We start from the raw sequence: 11,300 nt of genomic DNA on the forward strand, positions 1-11,300 counted from the left end.
TGCTGATGAAATGTCTCTCTAGGCCAGCCTGCTGCTGAAATGTCTCTCTAGGCCAGCCTGCTGATGAAATGTCTCTCAAGGCCAGCCTGCTGATGAAATGTCTCTCAAGGCCAGCCTGCTGCTGAAATGTCTCTCTAGGCTATGCAGGCCAGCCTGCTGCTGAAATGTCTCTCTAGGCCAGCCTGCTGCTGAAATGTCTCTCAAGGCCAGCCTGCTGCTGAAATGTCTCTCTAGGCTATGCAGGCCAGCCTGCTGCTGAAATGTCTCTCTAGGCCAGCCTGCTGATGAAATGTCTCTCTAGGCCAGCCTGCTGATGAAATGTCTCTCTAGGCCAGCCTGCTGATGAAATGTCTCTAGGCCAGCCTGCTGATGAAATGTCTCTCTAGGCCAGCCTGCTGATGAAATGTCTCTCTAGGCCAGCCTGCTGATGAAATGTCTCTCTAGGCCAGCCTGCTGATGAAATGTCTCTAGGCCAGCCTGCTGATGAAATGTCTCTAGGCCAGCCTGCTGATGAAATGTCTCTCTAGGCCAGCCTGCTGATGAAATGTCTCTCTAGGCCAGCCTGCTGATGAAATGTCTCTCTAGGCCAGCCTGCTGATGAAATGTCTCTAGGCCAGCCTGCTGATGAAATGTCTCTCTAGGCCAGCCTGCTGCTGAAATGTCTCTCTAGGCCAGCCTGCTGCTGAAATGTCTCTCTAGGCCAGCCTGCTGATGAAATGTCTCTAGGCCAGCCTGCTGATGAAATGTCTCTCAAGGCCAGCCTGCTGCTGAAATGTCTCTCTAGGCTATGCAGGCCAGCCTGCTGCTGAAATGTCTCTCTAGGCCAGCCTGCTGCTGAAATGTCTCTCTAGGCCAGCCTGCTGCTGAAATGTCTCTCTAGGCCAGCCTGCTGCTGAAATGTCTCTCTAGGCCAGCCTGCTGCTGAAATGTCTCTCTAGGCCAGCCTGCTGCTGAAATGTCTCTCTAGGCCAGCCTGCTGATGAAATGTCTCTCTAGGCCAGCCTGCTGATGAAATGTCTCTCTAGGCCAGCCTGCTGATGAAATGTCTCTCTAGGCCAGCCTGCTGCTGAAATGTCTCTCTAGGCCAGCCTGCTGCTGAAATGTCTCTCTAGGCCAGCCTGCTGATGAAATGTCTCTCTAGGCCAGCCTGCTGATGAAATGTCTCTCTAGGCCAGCCTGCTGATGAAATGTCTCTCTAGGCCAGCCTGCTGATGAAATGTCTCTCTAGGCCAGCCTGCTGCTGAAATGTCTCTCTAGGCTATGCAGGCCAGCCTGCTGCTGAAATGTCTCTCTAGGCTATGCAGGCCAGCCTGCTGCTGAAATGTCTCTAGGCTATGTAGGCCAGCCTGCTGCTGAAATGTCTCTAGGCTATGTAGGCCACCCTGCTGCTGAAATGTCTCTAGGCTATGTAGGCCAGCCTGCTGCTGAAATGTCTCTAGGCTATGTAGGCCAGCCTGCTGCTGAAATGTCTCTAGGCTATGTAGGCCAGCCTGCTGCTGAAATGTCTCTCTAGGCTATGTAGGCCAGCCTGCTGCTGAAATGTCTCTCAAGGCCAGCCTGCTGCTGAAATGTCTCTCTAGGCTATGCAGGCCAGACTGCTGATGAAATGTCTCTCTAGGCCAGCCTGCTGATGAAATGTCTCTCTAGGCCAGCCTGCTGATGAAATGTCTCTAGGCCAGCCTGCTGATGAAATGTCTCTAGGCCAGCCTGCTGATGAAATGTCTCTAGGCCAGCCTGCTGATGAAATGTATCTCTAGGCCAGCCTGCTGATGAAATGTCTCTCTAGGACAGCCTGCTGCTGAAATGTCTCTCTAGGCCAGCCTGCTGATGAAATGTCTCTAGGCCAGCCTGCTGATGAAATGTCTCTCAAGGCCAGCCTGCTGCTGAAATGTCTCTCTAGGCTATGCAGGCCAGCCTGCTGCTGAAATGTCTCTCTAGGCCAGCCTGCTGCTGAAATGTCTCTCAAGGCCAGCCTGCTGCTGAAATGTCTCTCTAGGCTATGCAGGCCAGCCTGCTGCTGAAATGTCTCTCTAGGCCAGCCTGCTGATGAAATGTCTCTCGAGGCCAGCCTGCTGATGAAATGTCTCTCTAGGCCAGCCTGCTGCTGAAATGTCTCTCTAGGCTATGTAGGCCAGCCTGCTGCTGAAATGTCTCTCTAGGCTATGTAGGCCAGCCTGCTGCTGAAATGTCTCTCTAGGCTATGTAGGCCAGCCTGCTGCTGAAATGTCTCTCAAGGCCAGCCTGCTGCTGAAATGTCTCTCTAGGCTATGTAGGCCAGCCTGCTGCTGAAATGTCTCTCTAGGCTATGCAGGCCAGCCTGCTGCTGAAATGTCTCTCTAGGCTATGCAGGCCAGCCTGCTGCTGAAATGTCTCTCTAGGCTATGCAGGCCAGCCTGCTGCTGAAATGTCTCTCTAGGCTATGTAGGCCAGCCTGCTGCTGAAATGTCTCTCAAGGCCAGCCTGCTGCTGAAATGTCTCTCTAGGCCAGCCTGCTGCTGAAATGTCTCTCTAGGCTATGTAGGCCAGCCTGCTGCTGAAATGTCTCTCTAGGCTATGTAGGCCAGCCTGCTGCTGAAATGTCTCTCAAGGCCAGCCTGCTGCTGAAATGTCTCTCTAGGCTATGTAGGCCAGCCTGCTGCTGAAATGTCTCTCTAGGCTATGCAGGCCAGCCTGCTGCTGAAATGTCTCTCTAGGCTATGCAGGCCAGCCTGCTGCTGAAATGTCTCTAGGCTATGTAGGCCAGCCTGCTGCTGAAATGTCTCTAGGCTATGTAGGCCACCCTGCTGCTGAAATGTCTCTAGGCTATGTAGGCCAGCCTGCTGCTGAAATGTCTCTAGGCTATGTAGGCCAGCCTGCTGCTGAAATGTCTCTAGGCTATGTAGGCCAGCCTGCTGCTGAAATGTCTCTCTAGGCTATGTAGGCCAGCCTGCTGCTGAAATGTCTCTCAAGGCCAGCCTGCTGCTGAAATGTCTCTCTAGGCTATGCAGGCCAGACTGCTGATGAAATGTCTCTCTAGGCCAGCCTGCTGATGAAATGTCTCTCTAGGCCAGCCTGCTGATGAAATGTCTCTCTAGGCCAGCCTGCTGATGAAATGTCTCTAGGCCAGCCTGCTGATGAAATGTCTCTAGGCCAGCCTGCTGATGAAATGTCTCTCTAGGCCAGCCTGCTGCTGAAATGTCTCTCTAGGCCAGCCTGCTGATGAAATGTCTCTAGGCCAGCCTGCTGCTGAAATGTCTCTCAAGGCCAGCCTGCTGCTGAAATGTCTCTCTAGGCTATGCAGGCCAGCCTGCTGCTGAAATGTCTCTCTAGGCCAGCCTGCTGATGAAATGTCTCTCTAGGCCAGCCTGCTGCTGAAATGTCTCTCTAGGCCAGCCTGCTGCTGAAATGTCTCTCTAGGCCAGCCTGCTGATGAAATGTCTCTCTAGGCCAGCCTGCTGCTGAAATGTCTCTCTAGGCCAGCCTGCTGATGAAATGTCTCTAGGCCAGCCTGCTGATGAAATGTCTCTCAAGGCCAGCCTGCTGCTGAAATGTCTCTCTAGGCTATGCAGGCCAGCCTGCTGCTGAAATGTCTCTCTAGGCCAGCCTGCTGCTGAAATGTCTCTCAAGGCCAGCCTGCTGCTGAAATGTCTCTCTAGGCTATGCAGGCCAGCCTGCTGCTGAAATGTCTCTCTAGGCCAGCCTGCTGATGAAATGTCTCTCTAGGCCAGCCTGCTGATGAAATGTCTCTCTAGGCCAGCCTGCTGATGAAATGTCTCTAGGCCAGCCTGCTGATGAAATGTCTCTCTAGGCCAGCCTGCTGATGAAATGTCTCTCTAGGCCAGCCTGCTGATGAAATGTCTCTCTAGGCCAGCCTGCTGATGAAATGTCTCTAGGCCAGCCTGCTGATGAAATGTCTCTAGGCCAGCCTGCTGATGAAATGTCTCTAGGCCAGCCTGCTGATGAAATGTCTCTCTAGGCCAGCCTGCTGATGAAATGTCTCTCTAGGCCAGCCTGCTGATGAAATGTCTCTCTAGGCCAGCCTGCTGATGAAATGTCTCTAGGCCAGCCTGCTGATGAAATGTCTCTAGGCCAGCCTGCTGATGAAATGTCTCTCTAGGCCAGCCTGCTGCTGAAATGTCTCTCTAGGCCAGCCTGCTGATGAAATGTCTCTAGGCCAGCCTGCTGATGAAATGTCTCTCAAGGCCAGCCTGCTGCTGAAATGTCTCTCTAGGCTATGCAGGCCAGCCTGCTGCTGAAATGTCTCTCTAGGCCAGCCTGCTGATGAAATGTCTCTCTAGGCCAGCCTGCTGCTGAAATGTCTCTCTAGGCCAGCCTGCTGCTGAAATGTCTCTCTAGGCCAGCCTGCTGCTGAAATGTCTCTCTAGGCCAGCCTGCTGCTGAAATGTCTCTCTAGGCCAGCCTGCTGATGAAATGTCTCTCTAGGCCAGCCTGCTGATGAAATGTCTCTCTAGGCCAGCCTGCTGATGAAATGTCTCTCTAGGCCAGCCTGCTGCTGAAATGTCTCTCTAGGCCAGCCTGCTGCTGAAATGTCTCTCTAGGCCAGCCTGCTGCTGAAATGTCTCTCTAGGCCAGCCTGCTGATGAAATGTCTCTCTAGGCCAGCCTGCTGATGAAATGTCTCTCTAGGCCAGCCTGCTGCTGAAATGTCTCTCTAGGCCAGCCTGCTGATGAAATGTCTCTCTAGGCCAGCCTGCTGCTGAAATGTCTCTCTAGGCCAGCCTGCTGATGAAATGTCTCTCTAGGCCAGCCTGCTGATGAAATGTCTCTCTAGGCCAGCCTGCTGCTGAAATGTCTCTCTAGGCTATGCAGGCCAGCCTGCTGCTGAAATGTCTCTCTAGGCTATGCAGGCCAGCCTGCTGCTGAAATGTCTCTAGGCTATGTAGGCCAGCCTGCTGCTGAAATGTCTCTAGGCTATGTAGGCCACCCTGCTGCTGAAATGTCTCTAGGCTATGTAGGCCAGCCTGCTGCTGAAATGTCTCTAGGCTATGTAGGCCAGCCTGCTGCTGAAATGTCTCTAGGCTATGTAGGCCAGCCTGCTGCTGAAATGTCTCTCTAGGCTATGTAGGCCAGCCTGCTGCTGAAATGTCTCTCAAGGCCAGCCTGCTGCTGAAATGTCTCTCTAGGCTATGCAGGCCAGACTGCTGATGAAATGTCTCTCTAGGCCAGCCTGCTGATGAAATGTCTCTCTAGGCCAGCCTGCTGATGAAATGTCTCTCTAGGCCAGCCTGCTGATGAAATGTCTCTCTAGGCCAGCCTGCTGATGAAATGTCTCTAGGCCAGCCTGCTGATGAAATGTCTCTCTAGGCCAGCCTGCTGCTGAAATGTCTCTCTAGGCCAGCCTGCTGATGAAATGTCTCTAGGCCAGCCTGCTGATGAAATGTCTCTCAAGGCCAGCCTGCTGCTGAAATGTCTCTCTAGGCTATGCAGGCCAGCCTGCTGCTGAAATGTCTCTCTAGGCCAGCCTGCTGATGAAATGTCTCTCTAGGCCAGCCTGCTGCTGAAATGTCTCTAGGCCAGCCTGCTGCTGAAATGTCTCTCTAGGCCAGCCTGCTGATGAAATGTCTCTCTAGGCCAGCCTGCTGCTGAAATGTCTCTCTAGGCCAGCCTGCTGATGAAATGTCTCTAGGCCAGCCTGCTGATGAAATGTCTCTCAAGGCCAGCCTGCTGCTGAAATGTCTCTCTAGGCTATGCAGGCCAGCCTGCTGCTGAAATGTCTCTCTAGGCCAGCCTGCTGCTGAAATGTCTCTCAAGGCCAGCCTGCTGCTGAAATGTCTCTCTAGGCTATGCAGGCCAGCCTGCTGCTGAAATGTCTCTCTAGGCCAGCCTGCTGATGAAATGTCTCTCTAGGCCAGCCTGCTGATGAAATGTCTCTCTAGGCCAGCCTGCTGATGAAATGTCTCTAGGCCAGCCTGCTGATGAAATGTCTCTCTAGGCCAGCCTGCTGATGAAATGTCTCTCTAGGCCAGCCTGCTGATGAAATGTCTCTCTAGGCCAGCCTGCTGATGAAATGTCTCTAGGCCAGCCTGCTGATGAAATGTCTCTAGGCCAGCCTGCTGATGAAATGTCTCTCTAGGCCAGCCTGCTGATGAAATGTCTCTCTAGGCCAGCCTGCTGATGAAATGTCTCTCTAGGCCAGCCTGCTGATGAAATGTCTCTAGGCCAGCCTGCTGATGAAATGTCTCTAGGCCAGCCTGCTGATGAAATGTCTCTCTAGGCCAGCCTGCTGCTGAAATGTCTCTCTAGGCCAGCCTGCTGATGAAATGTCTCTAGGCCAGCCTGCTGATGAAATGTCTCTCAAGGACAGCCTGCTGCTGAAATGTCTCTCTAGGCTATGCAGGCCAGCATGCTGCTGAAATGTCTCTCTAGGCCAGCCTGCTGCTGAAATGTCTCTCTAGGCCAGCCTGCTGATGAAATGTCTCTCTAGGCCAGCCTGCTGCTGAAATGTCTCTCTAGGCCAGCCTGCTGCTGAAATGTCTCTCTAGGCCAGCCTGCTGATGAAATGTCTCTCTAGGCCAGCCTGCTGCTGAAATGTCTCTCTAGGCCAGCCTGCTGATGAAATGTCTCTCTAGGCCAGCCTGCTGCTGAAATGTCTCTCTAGGCCAGCCTGCTGCTGAAATGTCTCTCTAGGCCAGCCTGCTGCTGAAATGTCTCTCTAGGCCAGCCTGCTGCTGAAATGTCTCTCTAGGCCAGCCTGCTGATGAAATGTCTCTAGGCCAGCCTGCTGATGAAATGTCTCTCTAGGCCAGCCTGCTGATGAAATGTCTCTCTAGGCCAGCCTGCTGATGAAATGTCTCTCTAGGCCAGCCTGCTGCTGAAATGTCTCTCTAGGCCAGCCTGCTGATGAAATGTCTCTCTAGGCCAGCATGCTGATGAAATGTCTCTCTAGGCCAGCCTGCTGATGAAATGTCTCTCTAGGCCAGCCTGCTGATGAAATGTCTCTCTAGGCCAGCCTGCTGATGAAATGTCTCTCTAGGCCAGCCTGCTGCTGAAATGTCTCTCTAGGCCAGCCTGCTGATGAAATGTCTCTCTAGGCCAGCCTGCTGATGAAATGTCTCTCTAGGCCAGCCTGCTGATGAAATGTCTCTCTAGGCCAGCCTGCTGCTGAAATGTCTCTCTAGGCCAGCCTGCTGCTGAAATGTCTCTCTAGGCCAGCCTGCTGCTGAAATGTCTCTCTAGGCCAGCCTGCTGATGAAATGTCTCTAGGCCAGCCTGCTGATGAAATGTCTCTAGGCCAGCCTGCTGATGAAATGTCTCTCTAGGCCAGCCTGCTGATGAAATGTCTCTCTAGGCCAGCCTGCTGCTGAAATGTCTCTCTAGGCCAGCCTGCTGATGAAATGTCTCTCTAGGCCAGCCTGCTGATGAAATGTCTCTCTAGGCCAGCCTGCTGATGAAATGTCTCTCTAGGCCAGCCTGCTGATGAAATGTCTCTCTAGGCCAGCCTGCTGATGAAATGTCTCTAGGCCAGCCTGCTGATGAAATGTCTCTAGGCCAGCCTGCTGATGAAATGTCTCTAGGCCAGCCTGCTGATGAAATGTCTCTAGGCCAGCCTGCTGATGAAATGTCTCTCTAGGCCAGCCTGCTGATGAAATGTCTCTAGGCCAGCCTGCTGATGAAATGTCTCTAGGCCAGCCTGCTGATGAAATGTCTCTCTAGGCCAGCCTGCTGATGAAATGTCTCTCTAGGCCAGCCTGCTGATGAAATGTCTCTCTAGGCTATGCAGGCCAGCCTGCTGCTGAAATGTCTCTCTAGGCCAGCCTGCTGATGAAATGTCTCTCAAGGCCAGCCTGCTGCTGAAATGTCTCTCTAGGCTATGCAGGCCAGCCTGCTGCTGAAATGTCTCTAGGCCAGCCTGCTGATGAAATGTCTCTAGGCCAGCCTGCTGATGAAATGTCTCTAGGCCAGCCTGCTGATGAAATGTCTCTCTAGGCCAGCCTGCTGATGAAATGTCTCTAGGCCAGCCTGCTGATGAAATGTCTCTAGGCCAGCCTGCTGATGAAATGTCTCTAGGCCAGCCTGCTGATGAAATGTCTCTAGGCCAGCCTGCTGATGAAATGTCATCGCTGCAACTCCAATACGGACTCGGGAGAGGCGAAGGTCGAGAGCCGTGCGTCCTCCGAAACACGACCCCAACCAAGCCGCACTGCTTCTTGACACGACGCCTATTTAACCCGGAAGCCAGCCGCACCAATGTGTCGGAGGGAAAGACTGTACACCTGACCGTTGTCAGCGGTCAGCCCGCCACAGGAGTCGCTACGATGGGACAAGGACACCCCTGACGGCCCTCCACTTTGACATGGTGGTATTGTGTGTAGGCAAATGACAAAAAATATATAAATGTAATCCATTTTCAATATAACACAACAAAATGTGGAAAAAGTCAAGGTGAGTATTGACACTCATGTAGGGTGTGGGGTCTGTCAGGCTGTTTACCTCTGCCCAGGTGAGTATTGATGCTCATGTAGGGTGTGGTGCCTATCAGGCTGTTTGCCTTTGCCCAGGTGAGTATTGATGCTCATGTAGGGTCTGTCAAGCTGTTTACCTCTGCCCAGGTGAGTATTGATGCTCATGTAGGGTGTGGTGCCTATCAGGCTGTTTACCTTTGCCCAGGTGAGTATTGATGCTCATGTAGGGTCTCGTCAGGCTGTTTACCTCTGCCCAGGTGAGTATTGATGCTCATGTAGGGTGTGGTGCCTATCAGGCTGTTTACCTTTGCCCAGGTGAGTATTGATGCTCATGTAGGGTGTGGTGCCTATCAGGCTGTTTACCTTTGCCCAGGTGAGTATTGATGCTCATGTAGGGTGTGGTGCCTATCAGGCTGTTTACCTTTGCCCAGGTGAGTATTGATGCTCATGTGGGGTCTGTCAGGCTGTTTACCTTTGCCCAGGTGAGTATTGATGCTCATGTAGGGTCTGTCAGGCTGTTTACCTTTGCCCAGGTGAGTATTGATGCTCATGTAGGGTCTGTCAGGCTGTTTACCTCTGCCCAGGTGAGTATTGATGCTCATGTAGGGTGTGGTGCCTATCAGGCTGTTTACCTTTGCCCAGGTGAGTATTGATGCTCATGTAGGGTCTGTCAGGCTGTTTACCTTTGCCCAGGTGAGTATTGATGCTCATGTAGGGTGTGGTGCCTATCAGGCTGTTTACCTTTGCCCAGGTGAGTATTGATGCTCATGTGGGGTCTGTCAGGCTGTTTACCTTTGCCCAGGTGAGTATTGATGCTCATGTAGGGTCTGTCAGGCTGTTTACCTTTGCCCAGGTGAGTATTGATGCTCATGTAGGGTCTGTCAGGCTGTTTACCTTTGCCCAGGTGAGTATTGATGCTCATGTAGGGTCTGTCAGGCTGTTTACCTCTGCCCAGGTGAGTATTGATGCTCATGTAGGGTCTGTCAGGCTGTTTACCTCTGCCCAGGTGAGTATTGATGCTCATGTGGGGTCTGTCAGGCTGTTTACCTTTGCCCAGGTGAGTATTGATGCTCATGTAGGGTCTGTCAGGCTGTTTACCTCTGCCCAGGTGAGTATTGATGCTCATGTAGGGTGTGGTGCCTATCAGGCTGTTTACCTTTGCCCAGGTGAGTATTGACGCTCATGTAACGTGCGGTGCCCGTCAGGCTCTTGTGCTCCCTGTAAGGGATGTGTTTCTTGGTCTCAGGGTCGATGTACTCTTTGGCCAGGCCGAAGTCGATGATGTGGATGGTGTGCTGCCGCTTGCTGCCGGGCCGGCCAACCAGGAAGTTCTCTGGCTTCACGTCCCGGTAGATCAGACTCCTGGTGTGGACAAACTCCATCCGCGTGATCTGGGGGAGGGAGGCAGGAGAGGGATGAGAGGAAGGAGGAAGACGAGACAGACAGGGTGATAGAGATAAAGTGAGAGATAAGCTTTTTAAAAGAATAATATATTACAGCGATTTGTTTTACTTTATAAAAAGGACTGAATGCTAAGTTAAGGATTCCCAGAACAGATACATCTTCAATTAGCATGGAGGTGTGAAGTTTGAGGTGTCAAAGCCCTTGAGCCCAACAACAGCAGGAGAGACTCAAAGCCCCCTACAGTAGTCCAGAGGTCATTACAACACAGTACCCTCTGGGTGTAAAAAATGATGAGGCACGAAGAGGACAAAAAGAAAGTGCTTATGGGAAAATTAACTGACACTTTTTGCTGACTGTTATAAAAATAAGAACAGAAGCAACTTAATCTTCCACACAGACCATCCCCTGACACAGTGCTATATTAACCAGACCATCCCCTGTTACAGTGTTATATTAACCAGACCATCCCCTGGTACAGTGTTATATTAACCAGACCATCCCCTGGTACAGTGCTATATTAATCAGACCATCCCCTGGCACAGTGCTATATTAACCAGACCATCCCCTGGCACAGTGCTATATTAACCAGACCATCCCCTGGCACAGTGCTATATTAACCAGACCATCCCCTGGCATGACACAGTGTTATATTAACCAGACCATCCCCTGGCACAGTGCTATATTAACCAGACCATCCCCTGGTACAGTGCTATATTAACCAGACCATCCCCTGGCACAGTGCTATATTAACCAGACCATCCCCTGGCACAGTGCTATATTAACCAGACCATCCCCTGACACAGTGCTATATTAACCAGACCATCCCCTGGCACAGTGCTATATTAACCAGACCATCCCCTGGTACAGTGCTATATTAACCAGACCATCCCCTGGCACAGTGCTATATTAACCAGACCATCCCCTGGCACAGTGCTATATTAACCAGACCATCCCCTGGTACAGTGCTATATTAACCAGACCATCCCCTGACACAGTGCTATATTAACCAGACCATCCCCTGGCACAGTGCTATATTAACCAGACCATCCCCTGGTACAGTGCTATATTAACCAGACCATCCCCTGCCTGGCACAGTGCTATATTAACCATACGTAGAATGTATGCACACATGACTGTAAGTCGCTTTGGATAAAAGCGTCTGCTAAATGGCATATATTATTATTATATTATTAACCAGACCATCCCCTGACACAGTGCTATATTAACCAGACAATCCCCTGGCACAGTGCTATATTAACCAGACAATCCCCTGGCACAGTGCTATATTAACCAGACCATCCCCTGACACAGTGCTATATTAACCAGACCATCCCCTGACACAGTGCTATATTAACCAGACCATCCCCTGGTACAGTGCTATATTAACCAGACCATCCCCTGGTACAGTGCTATATTAACCAGACCATCCCCTGGTACAGTGCGATATTAACCAGACCATCCCTGGTACAGTGCTATATTAACCAGACCATCCCTG

General features: G+C 51.8%; 1 protein-coding gene across 4 annotated transcripts in view; it reads right to left on the bottom strand.

The window, feature by feature from the left end:
* The window catches only part of LOC118381226 (casein kinase I-like), an 85,248-nt gene that overhangs the window by 36,303 nt on the left and 37,645 nt on the right, over positions 1-11,300 (bottom strand). For all 4 annotated transcript variants that reach the window (XR_008064532.1, XR_008064531.1, XM_052462756.1 and 1 more), the window contains exon 5: positions 9,558-9,792. Coding sequence is in view for 2 of the 4 variants with exons in the window: in XM_052462756.1 (XP_052318716.1) it covers positions 9,558-9,792 (235 nt within the window). In the remaining 2 variants the exon portion in view is untranslated. The remainder of the gene's footprint in view (positions 1-9,557; positions 9,793-11,300) is intronic.

The sequence above is a fragment of the Oncorhynchus keta genome, chromosome 15 (assembly GCF_023373465.1).
Source record: "Oncorhynchus keta strain PuntledgeMale-10-30-2019 chromosome 15, Oket_V2, whole genome shotgun sequence".
NCBI classification, from domain to species: domain Eukaryota; kingdom Metazoa; phylum Chordata; class Actinopteri; order Salmoniformes; family Salmonidae; genus Oncorhynchus; species Oncorhynchus keta.